Source organism: Rutidosis leptorrhynchoides, chromosome 10 (genome assembly GCF_046630445.1).
Source record: "Rutidosis leptorrhynchoides isolate AG116_Rl617_1_P2 chromosome 10, CSIRO_AGI_Rlap_v1, whole genome shotgun sequence".
Classification (NCBI taxonomy): domain Eukaryota; kingdom Viridiplantae; phylum Streptophyta; class Magnoliopsida; order Asterales; family Asteraceae; genus Rutidosis; species Rutidosis leptorrhynchoides.
The window spans coordinates 203,921,526-203,933,230 of record NC_092342.1 but is presented as its reverse complement, the minus strand read 5'-3'; the positions used below and the strand labels follow the sequence as shown (position 1 = coordinate 203,933,230).

The 11,705-nt window shown below is 34.4% G+C and overlaps 2 protein-coding genes across 5 annotated transcripts; one reads left to right on the top strand and one right to left on the bottom strand.

The window, feature by feature from the left end:
• The first annotated feature begins 268 nt into the window (after positions 1–268).
• Positions 269–4,756, top strand: LOC139871803 (cyclic nucleotide-gated ion channel 1-like). Of its 2 annotated transcripts, none has more exons than XM_071859536.1 (9): positions 269–467; positions 847–935; positions 1,047–1,629; positions 1,726–1,938; positions 2,474–2,769; positions 2,853–2,964; positions 3,080–3,316; positions 3,422–3,816; positions 4,261–4,756. In XM_071859536.1, exons 2-9 carry the CDS (start codon positions 907–909, stop codon positions 4,571–4,573), a joined length of 2,178 nt encoding a protein of 725 aa, XP_071715637.1. In that variant the 5' UTR covers positions 269–467; positions 847–906; the 3' UTR covers positions 4,574–4,756. The 2 variants fall into 2 exon arrangements, with proteins under 2 accessions (XP_071715637.1, XP_071715636.1); XM_071859535.1 differs by having other exon boundaries at positions 833–935.
• Positions 4,757–4,763: 7 nt separating this feature from the next.
• Positions 4,764–11,078, bottom strand: LOC139871804 (long chain acyl-CoA synthetase 4-like). Of its 3 annotated transcripts, none has more exons than XM_071859539.1 (19): positions 10,888–11,078; positions 9,499–9,562; positions 9,319–9,408; positions 9,139–9,195; positions 8,937–8,985; positions 8,553–8,629; positions 8,416–8,455; positions 8,231–8,325; positions 7,527–7,694; positions 7,330–7,440; positions 7,152–7,239; positions 7,009–7,075; positions 6,447–6,522; positions 6,230–6,347; positions 5,876–6,121; positions 5,664–5,803; positions 5,358–5,540; positions 5,127–5,246; positions 4,764–5,032 (listed from the first exon to the last, which is right to left on the bottom strand). In XM_071859539.1, exons 1-19 carry the CDS (start codon positions 11,037–11,039, stop codon positions 4,997–4,999), a joined length of 1,977 nt encoding a protein of 658 aa, XP_071715640.1. In that variant the 5' UTR covers positions 11,040–11,078; the 3' UTR covers positions 4,764–4,996. The 3 variants fall into 3 exon arrangements, with proteins under 3 accessions (XP_071715640.1, XP_071715639.1, XP_071715638.1); XM_071859538.1 differs by lacking the exon at positions 10,888–11,078 and adding an exon at positions 10,247–10,325; XM_071859537.1 differs by lacking the exon at positions 10,888–11,078 and adding an exon at positions 10,192–10,311.
• Positions 11,079–11,705: the final 627 nt, after the last annotated feature.

Below are 11,705 nucleotides of genomic sequence, written 5' to 3'. Positions count from 1 at the left end.
GGTTACTTTGGCTAAAAAAAACAAAGAAATAACTAAATTTACATAAATAATAAATATAAATAATAAATAATAAATATAAATAATAAGATTAAAATTGGAGGAAAGAAAGAAAGAAAGACCGAGTATAGAGACAGGCGACAAGGAAGACCTTTGACTATTCAGCGACTAATTAAAATATGAAGTCTACCCTCAGGAACGAGACTAATTATGTAATTGGGTCCATGCAATATAAATGGCTGCTGCACCTTTAAACTAAATCGCTGCGAAATTTCTCAAAAATTGACTTACGTAAGTTTCTATAATTATTTCGTTAGGTTAATTAGTTACATCATTTCATCAAATCAAATATGTAATTAAACCTCATCCATCGATCCATATATCTTCATCTCATCTTCAGTTGCAGTTGCAGTTGCAGTTGCAGTTACAGTTACAGTTACAGCTGCAAAACCATCTTCATCATATATATTGTAAATACTTTCTTCTACTCATTTATTAATTTCTAATATATTTATTCTTAGTTTCGCCTAGTTATTATTATTAATTATTTATTTGTTGTTTAACTTGGTTTGTTGATTTTTAATTTTTTGTTATGGCAGAGAATTTTAATTTTTATGTTGCTGCCATTATCATATCATATGAACATTCGATCATGTAATTAGCTTAGGCATTTACAGTCATGAATAAGTAGCTTTATTCAAGGATCAGCCACATAATTCATTAATCAATTAATTATGAATTTCTTAGTGTCTGTTCTGTATGATGCATATGTAATTATGTAAGTAGTATTAATCTAAAAAGCTCTATAAATTGTCCATATCTGTTATCTTTAAAGGTCACTTGATTCAGGAGAATGTGGTAGCGTTTCTGTTCAAACAAATTGCCAACAAAAGCATCAATATTTTGGATATGATGTTCAAGCAGGAACGATACGTAAGGTTAGTATATATGGTACAATACCTTTTTACTTTATTTATTATTTTTTTTGGACAGCAATTAGTTACCATATGTTAATTTTATTTATATGTGATGGTTATCGTCTATTGCAGGTTTAAGGACACAAGATCAGAGCAATCTTCACCTAGCTACGATCATCCGCGTATACCCATTAATAATGGAGTTTCTTATCAAACGAAAATCAAGCTATATTTCAGCTCACTGATGAGTAGCATCAAAACAGGACTAAATCAGGCTTCTGCAGGAGTCGGTGGATTGAAAAATTCACTAACCTCTCATCAGTTGAGTGTTAAACCAGTAAAACAGATTGTTCATCCGAAAAACATCCTGGACCCACAAGGGTCATTTCTTCAGAAATGGAATAAAACATTCGTTATCATTTGCATCATCGCTGTATCTTTAGATCCGCTATTCTTTTACATACCTGTACTTGACAGCAACCAAAAGTGCCTAGGTGTCGACAACAATATGAAGATCATATCTTGTGTTCTCCGTACTTTGATTGACCTCATTTATATTCTCCATATAATCTTCGAGTTTCGCACTGGATTTATTGCTCCGTACTCTAGAGTCTTTGGAAGGGGTGAACTGATTACGGACTCTTTTGCTATAGCAAAACGATACTTATTCTCCTACTTCATTATCGACATATTGTCGATTCTTCCAGTTCCACAGGTATTGCAATTTGCAACACTGTAACCAATTTGTTTCATCGAATACTACTCTGGCTCTGAATTTTAGTTAACATATATGTATATGTATATTATCCAGGTTACAATATTATTAATCATACCTAACCAAAAGGGACCAACCTCATTAGTTACAAAGGATTTGCTCAAATTTGTGATATTTGTTCAATACATCCCACGGTTTATTCGGATGATTCCGTTATACAGAGAAGTCACAAGGACATCTGGCATTTTCACTGAAACCCCGTGGGCCGGAGCTGCTTTCAATCTTTTTATCTATATGCTAGGAAGTCATGTAAGTTTCCATAATCATGTTCCTAGTTCATAACTTTACCTATCGTCTATTCTGTTTATCTTATAGTTTTGTCTATAAGATGCTTTGCTGGTATCCGTTTAGTCTTTCTCTACATTCAAACATCTTTTTTTCACGATCGATTAAAAAAACTTCATTTTTTTGTCTGTTACCGTATTTCAAATTTAAATATATGTTAGCAAAAGGTGTAGATCAATAGGGAGACACAAACCCGTGTTTTCTTTGAAAACCCACCTCGTAAGAGTAAGATACCTGTAAAATACCTTCACCGAATACCCCCATGTGGCAGGATCAAGTATCATCCCGTTTTGTCAAGGATTGTAAATCCTTGCCAAGAGTGGACTCGAACTCAAGTCCATTTTGACAAAGACTTGTAAATGGTGGGGCCCAGCTTCGAAGGCAACGGGTACCACTGAGCCTATCAGCTCATTGGTAAATATATAAATATTGTTTTGACAAGTGTTGTGAGTGAACAAGTTTATTCCTACTAGTAGAACTTATATATATGTGGTTGTAGATAATTGGATCGTTCTGGTACGTATTCGCTATAGATAGGGCAGATGACTGCTGGCGCACTGCTTGCAAGGCTAACAACCCTTGTGAAGTCAAGTATATATACTGTGGAGAAAAACGAGTAGGGGACTATTCATTTCTAAATACTTCTTGCCCTGCTCTCCAGCCAGAACAAATTAAAAATTCAACGGATTTTGACTTCGGCATATTTCTTGATGCTCTCGAGTCTCACGTTGTAGAAACACAAGATTTTCCACAGAAGTTATTATACTGCTTTTGGTGGGGTTTGAGAAATTTAAGGTTTGTGCATCATATCATTGGTTTGAGTACATGTTTTCACTAAATATTTATATATACTTAAATAAATACACTCTTTTGTTCAGCTCACTTGGACAGAACCTCAAGACAAGTACGTACGAATGGGAGATACTCTTTTCGATCTCCATCTCCATTCTTGGATTGGTCTTATTTTCATTTCTTATCGGTAACATGCAGGTAGAATCTTAATAATGACGTGATTATTATTAGGAAATACGAGTGTATAGTTTGACTGATGCTTCAATTTAAATATATACTCAGAGATTTGTGGTTATGGTTTGGTGTGCAACAGAAATATCTTCAATCCATGACTGTAAGAGTGGAAGAAATGAGGGTAAAACGGAGAGATGCAGAATTGTGGATGTCACACCGATTGCTTCCTGAGCAACTTAAGGAGCGTGTGAGGCGTTATGAACAGTACAAATGGCAAGAAAACAGAGGTGTCGATGAAGAATCACTCATCCGTAATCTACCCAAAGACTTGCGAAGAGATATTAAGCGCCATCTTTGTTTGTCTCTACTTAAAAAAGTCAGTCAACACCTCCACTTTTCTAAATTAATTATATTTATTTTATTTGTACTTGAAATAATTTTAGTAAATTCGGCTAAATTAGGATTGAATGTGTTGATGCAGGTGCCTTTTTTTAACATAATGGATGAGCGATTGTTAGATGCTATGAGTGACTGCTTACAGCCGGTTCTATACACGGAGAATAGCTACATAGTACGAGAGGGAGATCCGGTAGACGAGATGTTATTCATCATGCGTGGAGAGTTGCTAACGACGACAACGAATGGTGGAAGAACTGGTTTCTTCAACTCTAGTCGCCTTAAAGCGGGCGACTTTTGTGGAGAAGAGCTTCTCACATGGGCACTCGACCCAAACTTTTCGACAACTTTTCCCCTGTCAACTAGAACAGTACGACCAGTTACAGATGTAGAAGCTTTCTCTCTCAAAGCTGATGACCTCAAGTTTGTAGCCTCACAGTTCAGACGACTCCACAGCAAGCGTCTCCAACATACTTTTAGGTAATTACAACTCAAGCTTCAACAAATATATAAAACTGTTGTAAAAGTCGGTTGAGTTGGCCGACGTGTCGGTTTGGAGACTAGTTCGTCCCGACTCGGTCAAAATCGCCTTAAAAGTCGGGTCAACGCTAAAAATTCGGTCAAGGTCGGGTGAGTTTGGCCGAATTGGGTGAATCGGTCAGTAGGCAAAAAATTTATATTTTAGATTTTGTGCCGTATATTTATGTTTGATATATCTGTGTGTAACATATATGTTTAATTTATTTATTTATTACTAAAAGTCAATGTTGGTCAAGGTCCGACTAGTCCCTGTCTCGTCCCTGACTCGACCGACTCGTCCCTCCAAGGTCCCGACAGACTTGTCCTGACTGGCAACTTTTACAACCTTGCTATACACCACATGGTCTATCGTTGATAATTTAAAATTTGATGTCACGTATGTAGGTACTACTCACAGCAATGGAGGACGTGGGGAGCATGTTTTATACAGGTGGCATGGCGCAGACATTGTGTAAGGAAACATGAAAAAGTGTTGTACGAGGAAGAAAAGAGACTGCAGGATGCATTAGCAAAAGCAGCAGGTGAAACCTCTTCTCCGAGTCTTGGTGCCGCCATTTACGCATCCAGGTTTGCTGCCAATATATTACATAAGTTGAGGAACCGTTCACATAGTACAAAAATATTGCCTCCTATCGTACCATCCATGCTCCCACAAAAACCAGTAGATCCTGATTTTAGTGATGAGGATCTTGCATGAGGTTCTTTTCATATACAGATTCTCATTCTCTTAGGCCATCTTTCAGTAGTTTATGTGTCTGCACATATTTTTCATTCTCTATTATGTGCTTTTGTACAGAAGTTATGTTTGCAGTTCTGTTTTTTTTATACTGAATAGTGAATGAATAGCACTTATTTATAATATAAATATAAATATAAGTTATCTGAGTTTCTCATCACAATGATCAATAGCTATTTGTTTCAATGAGTTGTTAAACAATTGAAGTAGAAATAATTACTGGTATCTTAAAAATAAACTTTAAAGTTTTGAGTTGAAATAATTACTGGTATCTTGAAAATAAACTTTGATTCAATGTGGATCAATAAGCAATAATAGTAAACATTTACATTGTAATAAAGTTGACATTTAGAGTAACAAATATGCCATCTGAAAATGATGTGTTCATCTCCTACTTTTATACATACCATCCACCACACTCTGTAAAACAGCAACATGGTTCGTCAAATTACCAAATAATAACTAATATAGTTTTAAGCATATTTTGATGGAACTAAGTAGCGTAAGAGCTAACCTGGTAGTATTTAATAAGTTGGGCTCTTTTTTTCTTGAACGTTGGAGTAATCAAATCACGATCCATGTCAAAGGGTACGGGGTCAAGGTGAACAGCTTTTATGAATTCAAAACCTTTTAACTGTTAAAAAAAAGGTAAACTCATAATAAGTTCAAAATGGTGTTTCACATCATAAATCATACAGATACTGATAAACAAGGACTTAAAAGTTGAAAAAGGAAGGGATTATACCTTCTTTTCTTTAGCGATACTCGTTAACTCTCCAAGAATATAGGCATCCGTCTTTGGATTTTCACATATATTAGAAAAATCACCAGAAACTTCATTTTCTGCTGCCCACTGTTCGAGCGATTCTTTGTTCGGGTTGACTACTGCAACCAGGAAGGACTCAAAGCTGTTTCCATATACCCATATCTGAAACATTTTCCTTAAATTTAATTCCAAAAATAAAGCTAAGAAGTTTAAAATAAAGGGTTGAGTGATCTCTGTTTAGTAATCGTAGTAGTACTGGAGAATATAGTTATTAAAATGAATTACCGAATCAACACTAGGAACAAGGGAGAATATGCTTTCCAAATTCTCAACTGAGACATACTCTCCTTGTGAAAGCTTGAAAATATTCTTCTTTCGGTCAATAATTTTCATGCTCCCATCCGGTTGCCACTCGCCAATATCCCCTGAAACGTCTATTTTTAGACTACACTGTCAAAAAATAAAAAACGGTTTTATACGCGGACTGTTTAGCAAACCTGTGTGGAACCAGCCATCTACAAGGACCTCTTTCGTAAGGTCTTCACGCTTGTAGTATCCCGAGAACAAGGACTTTCCACGTAACAATATTTCTCCTCTTGGAGTGGTTGAAAGGGCGTCGTATCCCATTTCAGGGACAGAAAGTAAACAGACGTCCACGTTGGGCAATGGGGGTCCCACCGTGCCAGTCATTGATAATTCATTTGGTTGTGCGACAAAGGATCCCGCGCAGGTTTCTGTTAAACCTATACAAACGCATATCAAGACTTCTGTTTAACAATTTATTACTAATTTACTAATTATTATAAGTTCTAAAGTGAAATATGCAATATAAGATAATAGATGGTTTATACCATATCCTTGAAGAACATGAGCACACGTCACCACTCGTAAAAATGTTTCCACAGAAGTAGAAAGAGGTGCTGCTCCAGATAGAATAAGTCGCATGTTTCCTCCTAAACCTTCTTTAACCTATGGTTTTGAAAATTATGAGAAGATAGATGAATGTTAATAGCAAATGCAGAACTCAATGAATATTGAATAGCATCCGAAGACGTATTGTAATTGTACCTTACTAAAAATGATCTTGTCCAACCTTGGTGCTGCCTCTTCATGTTTGTACCCTCTACTCATGTTATACAGTTTGCTGCAAATTCGAACTATTAAAGAAAACAACTAGTGACTAGTGCAAATTGCTCCTAATATCCTCACTATAGGTTCAAACCTCACTAACAGCATATCTTGGGGTGACTAGAGAAAATGGGAGGCAACAGTCATGGGATAATTCGGTTAAGCCGCATACATACTCCCCCTCCCGGGGTAGCCGAAAAGGGGGGAAAACCTTATCTGTTTACCCGTAATATATTTAAAACTAAGAAAATCTGATTATCGGAAACAAGTTTGTTTGACATTCAGACTTATCTGATCTTCAATTATTATTTATAGTTTGACGAAGTTAAAATATACTTATATAAGAGTCAAGCAGTTATTTGGCCAGAAAACTACAGCAAGCATTCTAAGTTCGCAAGAGTTGCAACAATACAAAACTATGTAGTTTTTCTTATTGATGATTTAGAGTGGTAATAGAGACATTAGCGTAATGTTATAGATATTGCTGGAAGAAAACACTCACTAAGTGTAGGCAAGGTTAAACAAATTTCGCTTTAGGAAGCCACTTGAAGAGATCTTCTCTACCAAACCTGAATACAAAATTGATTCAACTTCATGATCACATGATTCTTTAAATTCCATTACAAAAAGAACAAGTAAAGGTACCTGAATAGATTCTATCTAACACACGAGGAACAGCACAGAAGACAGTAGGCTTTAGCTCTTTCAGATCGTCGATCAATAACTTGATGTCCTGAGGATGATTATTGAAAAGTACTTCAGAATCTATATCTAATGCAGACATTCACATATTATAATATTCCTCGAGGTCGTTATGACTTACCCCGCGCCAAAAGCCTATAGAGGCACCAGTAGAAATGAATAATTCCTCAATGACCCGATCAAATATATGGGCAAGAGGTAGATATGAGAAAAATACATCGCACTCACGAAACTGACCAGAAAACGGGGAAAACATCTATGGTCAGATCACGTGTGATAAAGCTTATTTGTATAGATATCGATTGGGAGTTAACAGACCTCTTCACTCATGCTCTCTAGATGATGTTTTACTCCAGACAAAATAGAAAGAATGCTTTCATTGGTTATTATAACTCCTTTTGGTTCGCCTGTTGTTCCACTGGTGTACATTATGGTACAGATATCACTTCTCGTTTTCGAAGGCAGTTCAAACTGGTCCTTTGTTTCCTTCAAATGTTATAACAAACAGAATTTCTTAAGGTCCTAAATTTCTGCCAATATGCACTACCAAAAATAAGACTCCTTCTGTCCCAAAATAAACTGGTTCATTTTGACTTTTAAAAGTCTTTTTTTTTTCAACTTTGACTTTAAATATTTAACTTTCTTATATAATACTTAATGAAAATTATACCAATAAAAACACGTTTAAAACTCAATCTATTCATATAAATTCCATTAAATATTATATAACACAAACAAAAATATTTAAAACCGGGTAGAGAGAGGGATGACTTTTTCTCCCCGTGGGTGGAGAAATCTTTCTCCACACGAGTGGAGAAACGAATTCTCTTCTATATTTAGGTAGAGGAAGGATTGTCTACATATCATCTGCCTCATACCCCACATACGCGGGATTGTGTATTGTTGTTGTAAAAATGTTTAAAGTGTAGAAAGAAAGACTTTCAAAAGTCAAAATGGGACAACTATTTTGGGAAGGAGAGATTTAATTTCTGCAAATAAACAAATTAAGCAACAGTCCTTACCAGATGCAAAAATTCATCCCAAGGATAAAGTTCCAAACCATAATTTTCAGCAACTAGCTTCTGCTCATTTGTAATTGTGCCAAAACTAACAAGAGCTATAAAATAAGCAAATTGAAGGCATGTGAATCCCTCAGCATAATATGTAAATAAAATAACTATGACAGAAGGATATAATATAAACTCACTTTTTAAGTACGTCCCAGTATCAGGAAATGTTTTTAATACCTACAAAATATATGAATTATTATCAGTAATAAGAATAGAAGAAAACAGGACATTATGCATCGCCTAATAGTATTTTAATTAAGTTCAAGCAATGTACCTCAGAAACTTTATCTTCTTCTGCAAATATAATTGAGATCTCAGCATGACATATTATGTATTTCACTGCACCAGCACCTGAAAAACATTACCGAATGTCAAACTACTAGTTTCAGGGTTACATTGAAAATTCTGGAATGGATTGAGTACAATTTGGATATCATTAATTGTTCGGATCATCTACAATTCACCCTTTAAACTTTGTACCAACATCAGGCCATGTGCATATTGTGGATACTGTTTCACATATGTGTAGTTCTAAAACAGTACTCATGTGCTTAATTTTCTACCTTAAGTAGACATGAAAATGTACCACAGATTCATAACATATGCCAGTTTCTCCACAAAAGTGGACCATTCACACTTTAATGTTTGGAAAACGTACCTAAAGTGTCGTATAGAGGGACACAATGAAGGCCATGAGCATTACAAGCCTGCATAAAACTTAATACGATCAATTTTCAAATAAAAGTTGGTACTTATGGAAAGTAAGATGTATTAAGTACACTAGGCAGAAACCTATAATTTTCGAGTCAATATTACAAAACTTAAAGATGAACGAAAAACTGTAGATACAGTAACATTACCTGCATGCTAACAACCCATTTGGTGCAATTTTTTCCATATATTCCACATCTAGCCCCCTGCACATGAGCAAATATAACAGTAAACTAGCGGCTGAGAATAATACCATCCAACCAAATAGATTACGCAGCATACTGAAGAGCAAGTCTGCATACTTGTGAAACAAAAAGTTAAATACAAACCTTATTGATTCCACGGCTGCAGATAGAATCTCCGAGCTCTAAAACGGTGTCGTAAACTTGCTTGTAAGTTAACCAAGCATACTTACCAGCCTGGATAAGCAATATGATTCAGCTCAAGCAAGTCATATAGATATTAAATATAGATCATAAAAACAGAAAAACTACCAAGCATATATATACCTTGCCGTCAAGGATCTCCCGTTGACCAAGCATCGGATTATTTGGATATTTATCAACTGATGAACTGTGCAAACAAAATTATATACAACATGAGAGATAAATGACCAACCAAACATGAAGCATGCATCAACATAGTCTTTTGTGTGCTTTGTAGTCATCATCCTCCTCACAAGTTTGGTGTCAGATGATTTTGTGTGACCATTTCTTGCTGATTTAAATTCAAGAAGCAAAATACTACAGATGCTCAAGGTGAAAATAGATTGAGTTTTTAAATTCTTTCTGGTTTAAAGGCATGTGAAATGGACGATACAGATTAGAGTCTAAATGGTTGGTTTTTTTTTTTTTTTTTTAATAAAAGAATGCATCACAATAAAATTCCTTTTTACTACCTCAACCTTTTATTATTGGCTAAAACTAGAAGTCTCACGATTATTTTGAAATCAATTATTAAAAAAACGTGAACAATATAATTGAAACTTAAAATCTGTCTTGTTTAATTTAAAATTAGCATATTTTTTCATTGGGTATGAACTTGAAATACAGAGGCCAAATCCCTCCAAAATGTTGGGTGTTTACATTATTATACTAAAGATTTAATCTTATTGAAATACTATAATTAACAAATCTAATTTTCCTGCTTAACCAAATATAAAATTCAGAATTTAATTTTTATCAAATTGGTAGTAGACTCACTGTTCCCCTGATCCTCTTTGTCAACTCTTTGATTGGGATACTATTACGGTATTACCTAGTTTCCTAAACTTGTAATGAATGGCTAAGCGTAGATGGGAATCAGTAGACGCTTCTCTAGCTCTGGAAAGAGTTGTATGGGAGTCGTCATCAGGCATTAGCCAAATATAGATGCCATGTTATACATGGTAATCTAAAATATTTTTTTATGGAAAATGATTGATCGACTTATTATCCCCATTTACCTCTTTTAGAGATATTTATTTCTTACAAATTCATTCCGCATTTGCATTGAAAAAGGTTGGCTGTATTATCTTTTTATGATATTGAATTGATTTGTGGGTCCTCACACCAATAAAGTTAAAAGATAGATGGTCGTATACAATAAAACTTGACCCATACACAACAAATGATCAACCTGCTATGTTTTACACTAATAACAAACTTATTTAAGATACATTATTCAAATGTAACTATTTGTTACAAAGCAATGTCCATAGTAATATACTTAAACATTCAGAAGCATCACGCTTATAAAAATGATCATAATCAATGTATAGTTAATGAAGACAAGTAATTGAATTCAAACTTTAAAACTAAAATTGAAGGAAAACAAAAATATAATTCAACATTCATAATAAGTTGATCATGCTTAAACTTTAAAGACGGAAACATAAAGAGACAAAGAACGAGGCATACCGAAAAACATCCCAGCAACAATCGATGCGTTTAGTAAGCGGCCGGAATCCATCTTTTGCCAGCACATTCCGATAAACCTGACCAACAGACGGCCTACCACCTTTTGCTTCTTTTGATTTTTCAATCTCTACCACATATGTCTTCATACCCATGTTTTTTGTTTGTTTGTTTGATCGAGCAAATGTATGAATCAAGAAAAGGCCGATCGATCAATCAAACAATCAATCAATAAATGAGTGAGTGAGAAATAAATGTTTAATTTGTAATGAGATATTGAAACAAAACTGGTAAGAAAGAGAGTATTGTTGTTGGCCTAACAAGTGAGATATATAACTTAGCAAGTTACAGCTGCAGGTGACTTTCCCACTAGAAAACAATGAATGTTAGAGATGACTAATTATAGGACAAGTAGTTCAACAAATTACTAACTCAAGAATAATTTTTTCAGCTATTCTTTCTTTTAATGGTTATCAACAAATTAACAATTAAAAACAACAATTAATGTTATTTGCCTTTAAAATCTTATTTTGTTAAGGTAATACTCCGTATCTTCATTTCAAATGTAATTTGAGAATCGTTTGCCATAGTCACGTATTAATACAATATCACATTCGTATTACATATATTTATATTACATATATTAATTTTTATTATTATATTATTATTTATTATTACTCTATATATATTATTATAAATAGTTGGAGTACTATTGATGAATAGTACCCTCAACTATGCTTAAAAATGTTGTATCTATACCTTCAAAAGTTGTAGCTACTAGCAACCCTTACTAAAAAATGTCAAACTTCCCATATTTGATT

Bases quoted from the DNA above. Each gene is read 5' to 3' on its own strand.
- LOC139871804 (XM_071859539.1), bottom strand. From the start codon at position 11,039: ATGGGTATGAAGACATATGTGGTAGAGATTGAAAAATCAAAAGAAGCA. The intron at 8,630-8,936 runs GTACGTTTTCCA...AATGTTTTTCAG, and splicing joins CCCTCTATACGACACTTTAG to GTGCTGGTGCAGTGAAATAC. The intron at 5,033-5,126 runs GTTAGCTCTTAC...GCTGTTTTACAG, and splicing joins AACTTATTAAATACTACCAG to AGTGTGGTGGATGGTATGTA.
- LOC139871803 (XM_071859536.1), top strand. From the start codon at position 907: ATGATGTTCAAGCAGGAACGATACGTAAG. The intron at 936-1,046 runs GTTAGTATATAT...CGTCTATTGCAG, and splicing joins AAGCAGGAACGATACGTAAG to GTTTAAGGACACAAGATCAG. The intron at 1,939-2,473 runs GTAAGTTTCCAT...ATGTGGTTGTAG, and splicing joins TCTATATGCTAGGAAGTCAT to ATAATTGGATCGTTCTGGTA.